We start from the raw sequence: 15213 nt of genomic DNA on the forward strand, positions 1-15213 counted from the left end.
CGCTTGAACCCAGGAGGCACATGTTGCAGTGAACTGGGATGGTGCCACTGTACTCCAGCCTGGGCGACAGAGTGAAACTCCATCTCAAAAACAAAACACAAAAAATTGTTTGGTAGCTCACAGAAGTGATGAGAAGGCTGGAAAACTAGGCTCAGAAAAACAGGCTGGAGTGCAGTAGTGCAATCACGGCTCCTTGCAGCCTAGAACTCCTGGGCTCAGGTGATCCTCCCACCTTCGCCTCCCCCAGTAGCTGGGACTACAGGCGTGCACCACCCTGACCAGCTTTTTCTTTTCTTTCTTTTTTTTTTTTTTTGTAGTGGTAAGTTCTCACTATGTCACTCAGGGCTGGTCTTGAACTCTTGGACTCAAGCAATCCTCCTGCCTCAGCCTCCTGAAGCTCTGGGATTACAGGCATGAGCCACCGCGCCCAACCTGAGTGTGCTCTCTTAACTTACTCCTCCTGGCCACAAGATGGCTGCAGAAGCCCCTGGCATTGTGTCCTCATAAGAAGCAGTAAGGAAGGGAAGGGGGCAACAAGGCCTCTCTCTCCCTTGTCCAGAAACACCCGACCCCTTCAAGCTTGCTGGCCAGAGCTGGAAAACATGCCCAGATTGCAAACAACCCCAGCAAAAGGCATTGCCAAGAACGGCTCAGCTGAATCTTAACTCCGGAGGCTGGGCACATTGCTGCTGGGTTCTGATGGTGAGGAGGGAGGAATGGCTGCCCGGCTGGCCATCAGAATGAGAGCGACAGGAAGACGAGAACGAAGCAGGGGCCTTGCTGGGGGTGGAGCACCGCTTGGTGTCCTCCTTCCCCCGGGGTGTGCACACAGAAGTTGCCCATGGCCGCTAGTGTGAAGAAGGCTGCCCTCACCTTCCCGCCCCAGCACCTCTCCTTTGTGCAGCAAACATTCGAGCTATGCCCCGTCTGTGCCAGGCTCTGTGTTAGGCACTGGGCTGCTGAGATCCACGGCTGGGCGCCCCGAGGAAAAGCAGAACCTGAGGCTGCACCATGCAAAGTGAATCTCCAGGGCCCGTGAGAAAGGACGAGCTGGAGCTGCTTCCTCGGAGAGGGAGCCAGGGGCGGGTTTCCAAGCTGGCCAGGTCTGGGCCGGATTCCCACCTCACGAGGCTCCCCAGAGGCCCCCTTGGCCCTCACTTGCTGAGAGGCCCCAGAAGTCACACTTGGCCTCCCTCTTGCGGGCCTGCATCTGACCGTCCCGAGAGACAGCGTTTTCCCACAGCCCGAGCCCAGGTGCGAGGGAGGCTCCTGCGGCCGGCGTCCAGGCCTCAGCGAGGAGGCAGGGCGTCTGGAAGTAGACAGGCTTCCCCCAGGCTTGGGGCGGTGCCGGGTTCCAGACCCCTTTGGGCCGCCAGGCAGAGTGGGCTACGCTGCTCCAGGGGTGCATGCACACACACGTGTGTGTGTGTGTGCATTTCACTGTGTGCGGGTGAGCATGTGAACACGTTGCAGTGTGTATGGGCAAGCATGCATGTGCAGGCGTGCACGAGCACGACCATGTGAATGTGTGTGCTGCGGCATGCGTGTGCAGGTGTGTGCGTATGTGTGAGTGTGCGCAGGCGTATTCTGCCTTTCTCTGAAGGACACAAACGTTCACAAAGTGAAGATTCAAGCCAGTTTCTGCTAAATTAAAAACAGCTTTTTCGTGTTTAAAGTTTACAATACGAAAAATAATTTTCCTTTCTTGGGGGGATGTGGGAGGAGGCTGAGGGAGGGGCAGGGGGCCCCAAGAACATTCCACCAACCGGCATAGACGGTTATGCACAATCGATCTGGTTAGATACAGCAGCACCCCCGCCCTGGGCCGGCGCCCCTGCCAGCTCGTTGGGGACAAGATGTTCTGAGGTGTGAGCTGATCTGGGGGACTTGCAGCTGGCAAAGCTTCTCACTGCCCCCTGAAGGGCCCATGCCTCCAGTGGGGAAGGGTTCTCTTTGAGGGAGCTCAGGTCGGGGGTGGGGCTGGAATGTTCTGGTAAGTCCTGACAAACTCGCCTTTCGTTTTGATGCCCTGACAGTGTGGGCTTCTTTTAGGTTCCCAACCATGTTCTTATTTTAGCACTGCCCACCCCCTTAGCCTCTAGTGTTACCCCAGCCCCGATGGCTGCCACACAGGAGCACCAGGCATGCGGGCACAGCGACTTAGGCACATCCAAGCATGTGTGATATCCCAGGGCCTCCCCTCTAGGAAGGCCGTCCGGGAACATCAGGCTTTCTCTGCTAACCTGCAACTGGTAAGTGGCCTGCTCTGGGCAGCCCAGTTCATAGTTTGGCCGGCCACGATGAGAGTAGGGGGCTGAAGGCTCTTCCAGAGTGCCAAGGTAGGCTGGGTATGGTGGCTCACGCCTGTAATCCCAGCACTTTAGGAGGCAGAGGCAGGCGGATCACCTGAGGTCAGGAGTTCAAGGCCAGCCAGGCCAACATGGTGAAATCCCCTCTCCACTACAAATACAAAAATTAGCCGGGTGTGGTGGTGTGCGTCTGTAATCCTGGCTACTTGGGAGGCTGAGGCAGGTGAATCACTTGAACCCAGGAGGTGGAGGTTGCAGTGAGCCGAGATTGTGCCACTGCACTCCAGCCTAGGTGACAGAGCAAGGCTCCATCTCAAAAATAAAAACAAACAAACAAAAAAAACAACAAAAAACGTCAGGGTGAAAGTCCTGGTCACACTTCCTGCTGCCTCTGCACCCCTGAGCCAAAGCCCAGCCCCCTGCCAACTCCTCTGCAAGGCTGGAAAAGGCTGAGATGGGGGAGAGGAGCCCCCAGCCAGACACGCGGAGGACACACAAGGAATCTGTGACCAATCAAACCCAAGCCGCACAAGCTCAGTGCTGGGCTGGCTCCATCTCTTCACCATAACATTTTTATTAAATAAAGGGAAATATTAGGAGACGACGTCTGCTAAGATAGGAGGTTAATTCTCTACACGGTGAGTGGGTCACAGAGACAAGACATCAATCATCTGTTAGCAGCAAGAGAGACACTTCAAGTTGCCCCGAGAGTACAAATCCCATCTATGAGACAGCAGTGCTGGCTTCTTAAAAAAAAAAAAGTAAAACCAATCAAAAAGAAAAGGTTTAGAGGTTCACACATTGAAACAAATGTGGCCAGAGATGCCACAGAGCCCTTGAAGGGAAAGGCCTGACTGCCGGCTCGGTAGCAATGTTGACCCAAAAACAGGGCAGGTTGGAGAGTGGTGGGGCGTGGAGGGATGGAAAGGAGGGAGGAGAATAAAGACACCCCACCAGACCTGCGGAAAGCAACACTGTGGGATTCTGAAGTTAGCGTCCCCCTCCAGTTGTGGGAAGGGGACCGCCCAGCCAACAGGGCAAATGTAGAGGGCCAGGATGTCTCAACCAGTTAAAGCCCCACAAGATGCCTAGTGCCAAATGGAAGGTCCAAGGCCTGTAAAGACCGTTTCTAGGAGTTGATATGGTTTTTCCTCCGGAAAGCAGATGAAGACAGAAACTGAGGCATGACCAGGGCCTCCCCTCAGCAGCTTGGAATGGGGGAAGGAGGGTATCCCAGAGGAGGCAGACACGTGCCCTCGTCCTCCACCCACTCCAAACCAGGGGCTTCCAAGCTGCCTCTCACTGCTCCTGGAGGTCCGTGTATTATGGAGGTTTCTGGTGAGTTTATTTTAAAAACACGCGCGCAGGAGACTTGGAAGGAGGGTGAGTCATATACCACTGACTTTGGGTTCAATGTTGATGAGCTCACATCTGAATGCCTGAAATTGTGGGGCTGGGAGGCGGCAGAGAAGTGAGATGGAGCTGCACAGGGACCCCCTGGAGACCTGAGATTCCACCCACCAGCCCGCGGGGACTCGGGGATGGGGGGCAGGCGAGGAAACCACCCCGGGGAAAAATTTGCTGCCACCACTTCTGACGCTTTGCGGGCAGGCTCCCTCGGATGGACTTAGAGCCAGGATCTGCTTTGGGAAGGAGGGAGGGACCCCTGGGAGGGGGGCCTATCAACGCAGCAGGCCCCTCAAGGGCAGCCCGGGCGAAGGAGGGGGGCACTGGGGTTCTCAGGCAGACGTGCACTCGCCAAGCCCCACTTGGAGACAACATGCGGTCAGGCTAGGGTCCCAGGGGTCTTGGGGGCTACCTCCTGGTCCCGGCCCGGGGCAGCAGGACAGGGGCACAGGCTATGCCCGCGAAGGACTCCGGGAAGTGCAGGTCCCGCTCCCACTCGTCGGTGTCCGTGTTGTACACCTGTACGATGCCTGTGACGTTGTTGAGCCGCCAGTTGTAGCCCCCTACGATGTAGATCTTCCTCTCCAGCAGGCAGCAGCCGGCCTCTGACTGGCCAGCCCGCATGGGGCTGACGCTGGTCCACTGGTCCGTCTCCGGCACATAGTACTCCACAGCCAGCACGTCGAAGCAGCGGTCCACGTGGTCCATGCGGCCCCCAAGGGCATAGATGCGGCCGCCAGCGCCCACCATGGCATGCAGCACGCGGGGCTCGCTCATGGGTGCCTTGAACTCCCACTGGTCAGCCACGGGGTCGTAGCAGTGCAGGGCCTTCTTGTCCTCCACCGAGATCCCGTAGCCACCCGAGATGTAGAGGTGGCCCCCTGAGGCGGCCCCAGCGTGGCCCCAGGTACGGCGCTTGAGGGAGCAGGCGTAGCCCCACTCGTTGCGCCGGGGGCAGTACCGCTCCACGGAGGCCAGGCTGCCGGCCCGGTTGCGGCCGCCCGTGGCGTACACCATGCCGCACAGCACGTTCAGCTGGAACTGGATGCGGCTCTCCTGCATGGCCTGCAGGCGCAGCCAGCGGTTTAGGTGGGGGTCGTAGCGGTAGCAGGCGTCCACTGCGCCCTCGCCGCTGCGGTACTGCAGGTGCTGGCCCCCGGCCACGTACACGAAATTGTCCAGCACAGCCACGCACGTGTGGCTGCAGCCTACCTCCATCTCCGTGAGCTCACGGAAGTGGCGGGCGCCTGGCTCAGGCAGCTGGTAGACCTTGCTGCTGACGGAGCGGTCGCTATCGGTGTAGGGTGTGCCGCCGAAGGTGACCAGCGAGGGTACATCCGAGCGCACGGCGGTGCGTGGAGACTGCATCTCGTGCTGCCGGAAGGGCAGCACCTGGTAGTTGAAGGCCTCCAGCAGGTACTGGCGGCATAGCACGTCCTCCACCATGATGTCCAGCGTCTGCACACTGTCCACCAGCTCAGACGACTGCATGAGCGGGAAGCGGATGTGGCAGAGCACATGGCTGGCCCGCGGCCGACGGGCGGGGTCATGCTGCAGCCAGCGGACGGCCGCACGAAACAGGTCGATCTCGGCGCAGCTCTGCAGCCGGTTGCTCTGCAGGAAGAAGACCAGGCGCTCCAGCGGCAGGCGCAGGAAGTCCTCCTCCTCGGCGATCTGCAGGAAGTGCCGGAAGGTGAAGGCATCCACTGACTCCCGCAGCGAGGCCAGACTGAAGGTGGTGGCCATCTGGCCAATGTTGAGGCAGGTCTCCACGCTCATGGCCGCCTTCAGGAACTCCTCACACAGCTCCACCACGGGCAGCATCTGTAAGAACACAGCCGCGCCCAGCACGTCCTGCACACAGTCCAGGTCCAGGGTCACCTCGGCGCTGTAGGCAAAGTCGATGATGTGCCGCAGGCCACGGGCTGACACGCCCTTCAGCTCGATGACATCCTGGCTTGCCTCCCGCATGCCTCCGGTGAACATGGCCCTGGAGGGCAGAAACACAAGTGTGTGGCTCACAGTGGCTGAGGTGTGTTATGGCCAGCCAGGAATGATCTGGCCTGGGGAACAGCGGCCCCGGGACACAGAATGCAGGGCACAGCCAGCAAGAGGAAAGGAGGCGGACTGCTCATTAAAAACATGCAAAGGGACCAGGCGTGGTGGCTCAGGCCTGTAATCCCAGCACTTTGGGAGGCTGAGGCAGGCGAATCACGAGGCGAGGAGATCGAGATCATCCTGGCTAACAAGGTGAAACCCCATCTCTACTAAAAATACAAAAAATTAGCCGGGCGTGGTGGCAGGCACCTGTAGTCCCAGCTACTCCGGAGGCTGAGGCAGGAGAATGCTGTGAACCCAGGAGGCAGAGCTTGCAGTGAGCCGAGATCAGGGCACTTTACTCTAGCCTGGGAGACAGAGCAAGAGTCAGTCTCAAAACAAACAAACAAACAAACAAAAAACATGCAAAGGCTGGGCGCAGTGGCTCACGCCTGTAATCCTAGCACTTTGGGAGGCCGAGGTGGGTGGATCACCTGATGTCAGGAGTTCAAGACCAGCTTGGCCAACAGGGTGAAACCCCATTTCTACTAAAAATACAAAAAATTAGCCGGGCATGGTGGTGGGCACCTGTAAACCCAGCTACTCGGGAGGCTGAGGCAGGAGAATTGCGTGAACCCAGAAGGCGGAGGTTGCAGTGAGCCGAGATCATGCCTCTGCAGTCCAGCCTGGGCGACAAGAGCGAAACTGTCTCAAACAAACAAAACAAGAGAAAAAAAAAAAAAAAAGGTCTTGAATCCCACCCAAGCCATGCATCTTCCTATAAACAGCAACTCCCTGCTTGGCCCCTCTGCAGGGAGCCCTGCCCCTGCCCCTTCATGACTAGTTTTTGACTCTGTTGGAGCTACAGGAGTGGTGGCCCAGGTCAGCCTCACCCACAATGTGCCTAGCAGGGGGGCAGTTGGAGGGGCCAGGTATGGCAGTGCAGGATGAGAACACACCCTGTGGCTCTGGGGACAGATGCAGCCCCACCTGACACCTGAGCTCAGGAGCTGCAAGGCCAGTGCTTTGGAGGTGCCGTGCACCACAGTTCAGCCCTCACCTGCTCACTGACCTAAGCAGGCAGCTCTGACATGCCCAGCCCGAGTCTCAACAACTATCATGTGAAGAGGGGAAGGTAATGAGGGTCCCCAGGAATGGATGCCCCACCAGGAGGCTGTGCTGGGGTGACTGCTGTCTCCAGAGACAGGCTCAGGTGGTCGGGGAAGTGCCTCCCACCCAACAGCTGTGTCCCCAGCCTCCACTGAGACCCCAGCTCCGCCTTTGTACTGCTCTGCTCTGCAAGGCAGAACATGAGAGGGGGAGGTGACACAGGCCCCCGTGAGGGAGGGCAGCGGGGAGGCACAGGGTTCTAGGTCACAGTTCCCCTACAGCATTTAGGGTGTTCCCCAGCAGAAGAGGGGAGAGCACCCCAGCTCCAGGGGAATGGGTGGTTCCTTCCAGGAGGTGCACTGGCGTGGCATAGCAACTCTCATTCTGGTCGGTGCACCTCCCCTGATGGCTGTCTGAGGAGGACGGAACATCCCTTGTGCATTTTGACCCACAGAGGACTGTCCCCTAGTCTTGCGCCTCATGTGAGCCAGGTTCAGGGCTACAGGGGCAAAGACAGCTAGCAGGGCGCTGTCTCTGGGCTGCCCACTGACATCTGCCCAGCGAGCCGCTCTTCAGCATCTCTGAGAGGCCCAGGAGCAGTAACTACACTGCCAGCAATCCAGACCCTGCCCCGCTTGTCCCCATGGGTCCCCGCTGGCCCTTGGGCATGATATGATGAAGGCAGAGGCGGTCGCGGGCGACAGGAGGGAGCTTTGCCTTTTAAGGTCTCGCTGGCTGTAGTGCCAGCACAGGGGAGCCTTTAAAGGGCATGGCTGGCTGGGCTGGCCCACCCGTCCCCAAATCCAGAATAAAAATAGAAGCGGCGCCCCAGTTGGCTCGGCTGCTGCAGCCCCCACAACAGCCTCATTGAGCCCATGGGGCAGGCGGCCCAGGCCTCGGGGAACGTGTGGCTTAGTGGCACACCTGGGCTAGGGCCTGGGAACCGCCCCAGGGCGGCCCAGCTCTCTCTGGCAGGGTCACTGCCTGTCAGGAAGGAGGCTCACCTGCTGGTCACCCAGGAAGGGAGATCATCCAGCCCTGCAACAGCCCCCAGCTGGTGAGGAAGATGCACCCCCCACTCCACAGCCCTGTTCTGTGGTGCTCTCACTTCTGGCCCGGCCATGGCACAGGGACAGACAGACCCACGTGCCTGCCAAGGCCCCTTCTGTCACATGGGAGAAGTGTCCACAGCTCAGGACGACAGGCAGGAGAACTCATTCGGGCCTCAGACAGAGCCTGGGACACGGTGTTGGCAGACACAGGGTCCCTGCAGCCCTTGATGCCCCTCCAGTCCCTCAGCTGTCCTGCTCCAGGTATCCTGAGGAGATGCCCTGATGGTAGGGGCTTGTGCCCGTTTCACTCTCTCATCCCTGCTGGATCCCAAGGCCTAGAATAGTGCCTGGCATACAGCAGGCATCAAGTAGAGACAGATTGGGCCAGGCGTGGTGACTCACGCCTATAATTCCAGCACTTAGGGAGGCAGAGGCAGAGGCAGGCGGATCATGAGGTCAGGAGATCGAGACCATCCTGGCGAACATGGTGAAACCCCGTCTTTACTAAAAATACAAAAAAATTAGCCGGCCGTGGTGGCAGGCGCCTGTAGTCCCAGCTACTCAGGAGGCTGAGGCAGGAGAATGGCGTGAACCCAGGAGGTGGAGCTTGCAGTGAGCCGAGATTGCACCACTGCACTCCACCCTGGGCGACAGAGCGAGACTATGTCTCGAAAAAAAAAAAAAAAGAAAGTGGGTGCCATCTGCCCTGTCCCTGTCCCCACAGGCAGCTACCCCTTCCAGCTGCCCAGGGCCAGCGCTTACCTGAAGTAGTCGCTGCAGGCAGCCAGGACAACCTTGTGTGCAGGAAAGGCCTCTCTGTTGATGGTCAGCACAACATCGAGGAGCTGGCCCTGGGCGCGGAGGGTGGCCAGGCCCTGCAGGAGGCTGGTGCTGTGGCTGGGTGCCGAGAAGGTGCACTTGAGGGCCCCGTTCTTGTCCGCTGTGCTGTGGGGAGAGCAGAGGTGGGGACACAGCCCAGAGGTTTACACACACACTATGACCTTGAACACAACACTCAGTGCAAGAAGCCAGACACAGAAGGCCGCACTGCGTATGACTCCGCCGACGCAAAATGTCCAGACAGGCAAATCGGCAGAGACAGGAAGCAGATGGTGCCACCAAGGGCTAGGGGAGGGGAGGGGCGAGTGACTGCTGATGGGGTGGGGTCTCCTTTTGGAGGGATGAGAATGTTCTGGAACTAGACAGAGGTGGTGTTTGCACACCACTGTGAATCTACTAAATGCCACTGAATTGTCCACTTTAAGACAGTTTTATGCCATGTGAATTTCACTTCAATAAAAAAACCAAAGGACACATGGGAGCCTTCTTGAGTCCTCTGCAAGCCCCACTACAGCCCCGCACAACCCAGAGTATACGAGCCCCCTGTGGTCCAGCCCCCACTGCCCCTACTGCCCCCTTGTCCCCTCTTCTCCAGCCCCACCAACCCTTTGCAATTTCATTTGGGAAAACTGTTGAACGGATCAATGAATGAATAGCTTAGGAGCCATTAACGCACCACTTCTTCCTCAGAACACAACAGGGGGTGGACCCTGGTGCCACCTCCAGGGTCAGTTCCCTCCAAGACCCTCACTCCCACTGGGCTGAGGCACCCTGCTGTGTCCTCGTGGCCTCTGCCCTCCGGAATTTGCTCTCCCATTCCTGGGACCCACGCCTGCCCGTAAGCCAGGGCCAGGAATGTGGGCACTGATCTTTCCAAGAAAGCGGGAGGAGACGGAAGGCTCCTTGGCCCCACTGCCAGCCAGCCCCAAAACCACAGTGGGCATTAAAGTGCCAGCGTCAAACACAGGGTGCGCAGTGGGCATTCAGTCAACATAGCAGCTGCCACCAGAGGGCTCTGACCTCCCCCTCAGGCCACCCTTCCAGAGACCCTTGGGAAAGGGTGGGTGACCAAGACAAATTGCTGGGGAGAGGGGCTGAAGGGCCAGGCGCTGACCACAGGCCTGCAAGGCACTGCAGGCAGAGAAGTTGCCCAAGCCCTATCCCTGCCTGCAAGGCGCTCCATGTCCTAGAGGGTGAGGACACAGCACGGAGGACCCAGTGTGGGGCCTGTGCTCAGTGGAAAGCCTTTGAGTCCCTGGGGAGGCAGGACATATGCTACTCAGAGCCCAATGCCATGGTCATCTGGGCTGGCCAGGAATGCTGCGGTGTTTGCCGTGGAGGGTGGGGGTGCAGCCTTCTGAAAGCTGAGGAGGGCAGGGAAGGAAAGGGGTCCAGATGTATCCTGAGACTCTGGCTTGTCCCCGTGGCCTTTCCCCTGCCAAGTGGAGGGGACACTCACCTTCACTCCTCCCCTCCTCCCCTCCCCACACATCCGCCCCAATCGCACTTGACCAGGCTGCTGCGGTGAGCCAAGCCTCGGCTCTTTTTTCCCTAGACCCATGACAGATCCACAGTTCTGAGGCTTGTGAGGAGCATGTCGCAGGCTCATGGGCTGCCCTCCCCTGTCCAGCGCCCCCAACAGGGGTCCAGCACCTGCCTGGACATCTCCAGGGGCAGGGTCTTGTTGCTTCCCATGAATGCCACGCCCTCTCACCGACACCCTGTGACAGGTGTCCAGGCTGCCTGGGGCCAAAGTCGCATCCTGCATGTGCCTCTGAGGACCCTTAAGGTGACCACGTCTCTCCTTGTCCCCAGCTTGCCTCACTGGCTTTGCCAACTCCTCTTCCCTGCCCATGCATGCAGGGATGCAGCGTGAATGAGACAAAGTAGGCTCCGTCCTCATGGGCATCTGGTCCAGGCAATGGGAACCAAAAGGGGTCAGATCACCCAGAATCAACTTCGTTTTGCAGCTGTGGCAAGGGTTGTGCCATTGGGCTCCAGGTGACTCCTGCGGTCTTTCTGTGGACACTTTTGTCTCCCAGAAGTATGCATGGGCCTTGCCAGCCTTTGCCATTTTGCTTTTGTTCTGGTTTTTCCTTAAAAGTTCAAGGAGATTTTGGGGGAGGGATGGGAGGACTTCTTGTGCCTCCTTTAAAGCCCGTGGAGGCAGGTGTGCATGTGTACATTTTCATCAGAGGAAATGCGTCGCACTGGGGCAAGTTCATCATGGGGCCACTCAATCCTTAGGAGCATATTTACCATGCTTCTCCATATATAAAGAGCATCAAGAAATCAATACAAATTAGCCAGGCATAATGGTGTGAGCCTGTGGTCCCAGCTACTTGGGAGGCTGAGGTGGGAGGATCACTTGAGCTCAGGAGGTGGAGGCTGCAGTGAGCCATGTTTGTGCCACTGCACTCCAGCCTGGGCGACAGAGTGAGAACGAAAGATGCACAAAGAATGTGGGCTGATGGTTCCCAGGAAAGCAAGCAGAGCTGGCTGGAAGGATGTAAGAGTCAGCCTCGCTTGCAGTCAGGGAAGCACACTCGTCGGGGGTTTAGGAAGCAAGGTGACCCCCGGGAAGTCAGCTGGGTAGACCCAGCAATACTCTAAAGGTTCATGTCCTTTACCCAACAACTCTATTTCTGAAACTTACCCAAATACAGTCTCTAGGGGACACAGACAAGAAATAAGCTAACCACCCTTAGAGGAGATACACAGAATCACAGCACCTTCCAAGAGAGGGCTGCCCTATAGCTGGGTGAGGAGGCCCACGAATCCTGGGAAGATGTCGCATCCAGGGCTGCAGGAGGAAGGAAGAGGCAGAGTGCACACAGTGGGATGCTATTTGGGCTCAAAGTGCCACACATATGCATCTGCCCATGAGTGCACAGAACATACCTGGAGAATTGAGAAGCTGGACAGAGAGAACCTCCCTCTGGGGAGGAGAGGGGCTGCTGCCCTGCCCCCTGCTGTTCTGATGACTGAGGAACAGGAAACCAGGGAGGTGGGCCGGTGTTCCAAGCATGGGATCTCTGGGTTCCCCAGCAAGCGGAGAGGGTGCCCAGAACCCATAAGGCAAGATCAGTTCAGCTGGCTGGCAGGGCATCTCAGAGCAGACATCAGGGGCCAGCAGTCTGGGCCAAGCCAGCTCTGGTTAGTAGGAACTCAGCAGTCACTCAACCACCCAGGCCTCAGCTACAAAGCAGGGGCAAATGACCATCCAGCTCCCGAGCCCCGGGGCCACTGGAGGATGAGATGAGCAAACGCAAAGCCCTGGGACCCAGGCTGCCACCAGCACGTGACGACTACACACTCGGAGAATTTGGATGCTCCCATCTGGAAGTTAGGACACCCCAGGCCCAGAAAGCAGGGTGAGGCCCATTCACTGCTGGTTACAGGGCTCAGGGCCCACACTGGACCAAAGAGGGGAGGAAGCAGCTTGTCCTCCCCAGGCCACCTTCTCGTGCCCTGGTGATGCCTGACGCGTTCCACATGCCTATTTCCTTCCTCTCATCTTAGGGATGGGACAACTGTCCCTGAGGCCCCTGACGTCATCCTCACTGCCGCCCCTATGAAGCCAAACCCAACCCGCTACAGCCCCTCCTGGGGAACTCAGGGAGGGAGGAAGCCAGTAGGGGCAGAAGTCCCCCAGCCTGGACGGAGAAGCGAGATGCAGCCTGGGCGGAGGTGGGCAGGCGGAGGAGGAGGGAGGGCTGGGGCCAGGGCTGATGACTAAGGTCCTCTCCAGCCGGCCACTGGGAGGAGGGGAAGGACCCATTACTCAGGCCGGTCCAGACAGGGGGCGGCCGGCACGACGGGGCCACAGGCCCCCAGGAAGGCGGTGGCCCTGAGCTGGTCCGAGTCTCCAGACGGCCACTCAAGTCACGGTCACCCGCACGTGAGTCATCGGAGCCAATGCGTCAGCAGCCCCAGCCAGGGCCGTCTCAGGAGGCCATTGCTGCCCGCCCTGGCTGCACCCTCTGCCCGAATCTGGCCTCTGAGTGGCCACACGCCCCCGCTACAGGCCTGGCCCAGGCTGGGGGCCATTCTGACACCCGCTTGCCGCTGGATCCCCTGAGCAATGTCATCGGGCACCCTAGCCAGGCCCAGGCCTGTGCTGGACCCGAGGACACGCCCAGGTCTGCCCTGGCGACACCACCCGCTTCTCTCAGATGTCCCGGTGCAGGGGTGTGCTGGGGCTGACGTCCACGGAGCCCGGGTAGGGTAAACTCCCCCAGGTGGACCGCCTATTATGGGATTCCCGAGATCTCCAAGGGTTGCCCCGGGACCACCTGCTCGCTACTGACACACTCTGTGGAGGCTCCTTCCCTCCCCATACTGGTCCTTCGTGGGGCCCTCGAACCCTTGCCTGAGAGTCTGCTCTGGGAGAACCCAGCCCGAGGCAGGATGGCCACGTGGGGGAGGTCACAGGAAGCTCAGAGTTGCAGGGGCTGCGGCCAGGCGCCCTAGTGATGAAGCCTCGTGGGAGGATTAGGAGCAGGGGGAGGTGGGGGCTGCCTCGGGAGCCAACAGTGAGGGGCACGCACCTGTCAGAGCAGGCGCCCCTCCTCTGGCCCCGGGCTGGCCTCATCTCCATGGTCGGCTTCCCAATACACGAGGAGTGATCCAAAGCCCCAGAACGGTTCTTTTCATTGGAATGTCCAGAAAAGAAAAAAAAAAGGCAAGAACAAGAAAGAATTTCATGGAAACATTTCTTTGGGGTTTTGTAAAATCCTTTCCCACCCCCACGCTGAGCCCAGTGCTTGGGCCAGAACGGAGCCTGCCGGCATTGCCCCTGACAGGCGGTTCTGACGCGCATACTCCCTCACTTCCCCTCAAAGAGGAGAGCACTTCCACTTTCAAAGCCAATTTTGGTTTTATTGTCCATGTGGCTCGAAGGAGCGCAGCAGCGCAGCACAGCTGGTTGGCTCCCACCCCGGCCGATGCGATGCCGCCCCAGGGTCCCGGTGCATGGGTGGGGAAGAGTCTGTACTGCAGGGGACATCAGGGCCGGCTGAGAAGCCACTGCCCACTCTCTAGCCTCTCTCCCAGCCAGTCCCAGGCCGGCAACTGGACCAAGACCATCCTGAGAGCTTTGTCTGAGATCCAGCAAGAGAGGGAAACAGAGGCTCGGAGAGAGAGTGACAGAGACTTAGAGAGAGGGGACAGAGATCCAGAGGGGAACTGGGACCCAGAGAAAGAAAAACAGAACCCGGAGAGAAGGGGACAGAGACCCAGAGAGAGAGAAACAGATTCAGAGATAAAGGGACAGAGACTTAGAGAGAGGGCACAGAGACCCAGAGGGGGACAGGGACCCAGAGAAAGGTAGACAGACAGAGACCCAGAGAGAGCGGGACAGGGACCCAGAGAAAGGTAGACAGACAGAGACCCAGAGAGAGCGGGACAGGGACCCAGAGACAAGGAGACAGACAGAGACCCACAAAGAGGGGGACAGAGACCCAGAGAGAGGGAGACAGAGACCCAGGGAGAGGGAGAGGGAGAGACAGAGGCCCAACAAGAGTAGGAGAAAGAGACCCAGAGAGAGAGGAAGACAGAGACCTAGACACAGGGAGACAGGGAGAAAGAGACCCAGGGAGAGGGAGAGGGAGACAGAGACCCAGCAAGAGGAAGAGAAAGAGACCCAGGGAGAGGCAGAGGGAGACAGAGACCCAGCAAGAGGAAGAGAAAGAGACCCAGGGAGAGGGAGAGGGAGACAGAGACCCAGCAAGAGGAAGAGAAAGAGACCCAGGGAGAGGCAGAGGGAGACAGAGACCCAGCAAGAGGAAGAGAAGAGACCCAGGGAGAGGAGAGGGAGACAGAGACCCAGCAAGAGAAGAGAAAGAGACCCGGGAGAGGCAGAGGGAGACAGAGACCCAGCAAGAGGAAGAGAAAGAGACCCAGGGAGAGGAGAGGAGAGACAGAGACCCAGCAAGAGGAAGAGAAAGAGACCCAGGGAGAGAAGAAGACAGAGACTTAGAGACAGGGAGACAGGGAGAAAGAGATCCAGCGAGAGGGAGAGAGAGACCCAGAGAGAGGGAGACAGAGATGGGGAGAGAGAGACAGAGACCCAGAGACAGGGAGACAGAGACCCAGAGGGAGAGGGAGAGACAGAGACCCAGCAAGAGGGGGAGAAAAAGACCCAGAGAGAGAGGAAGACAGAGACCCAGAAGCAGGGAGACAGAGACCCAGAGAGAAGGAGACAGAGACCCCGAGAGAGAGAGAGAGAGAGAGAGAGGGAGAGAGGAACAGAGAGCCAGTGAAAGGAGGGGAAGCAGAGATGGTGGCAGGGGTGGGGGTGACAGCAACCTGGCAGTGTGGGAGGTGGTGTGGGGCTTGGGTGCCAGAGCTGTGGGGGGCCTGGAGTCCCACTACCAACCTCTCAGCCTCACAGCCACCACCCTGCTCTCCAACCACACTGACACCTTCTCTCATGACCCTTCCCACCCACTCTGACC

At 58.7% G+C, this 15213-nt stretch overlaps 1 protein-coding gene across 2 annotated transcripts in view; it reads right to left on the bottom strand.

Moving 5' to 3' along the window:
- Nucleotides 1–2811: 2811 nt before the first annotated feature.
- KLHL26 (kelch like family member 26) overlaps nucleotides 2812–15213 on the bottom strand; it is a 35536-nt gene continuing 23134 nt past the window's right edge. Inside the window, exons 2-4 of one of the 2 annotated variants that reach the window (XM_033196735.1) lie at nucleotides 13306–13403; nucleotides 8678–8860; nucleotides 2812–5706 (exon numbers count right to left, since the gene is read on the bottom strand). In XM_033196735.1, the coding sequence (XP_033052626.1) occupies nucleotides 4125–5706; nucleotides 8678–8860; nucleotides 13306–13355 (1815 nt within the window). In that variant the 5' untranslated portion in view covers nucleotides 13356–13403 and the 3' untranslated portion in view covers nucleotides 2812–4124. The remainder of the gene's footprint in view (nucleotides 5707–8677; nucleotides 8861–13305; nucleotides 13404–15213) is intronic. The other variant, XM_033196734.1, reaches the window with a different exon arrangement.

This window comes from Trachypithecus francoisi, unplaced genomic scaffold, assembly GCF_009764315.1.
Source record: "Trachypithecus francoisi isolate TF-2019V2 unplaced genomic scaffold, Tfra_2.0 Lachesis_group5, whole genome shotgun sequence".
Taxonomy (NCBI): domain Eukaryota; kingdom Metazoa; phylum Chordata; class Mammalia; order Primates; family Cercopithecidae; genus Trachypithecus; species Trachypithecus francoisi.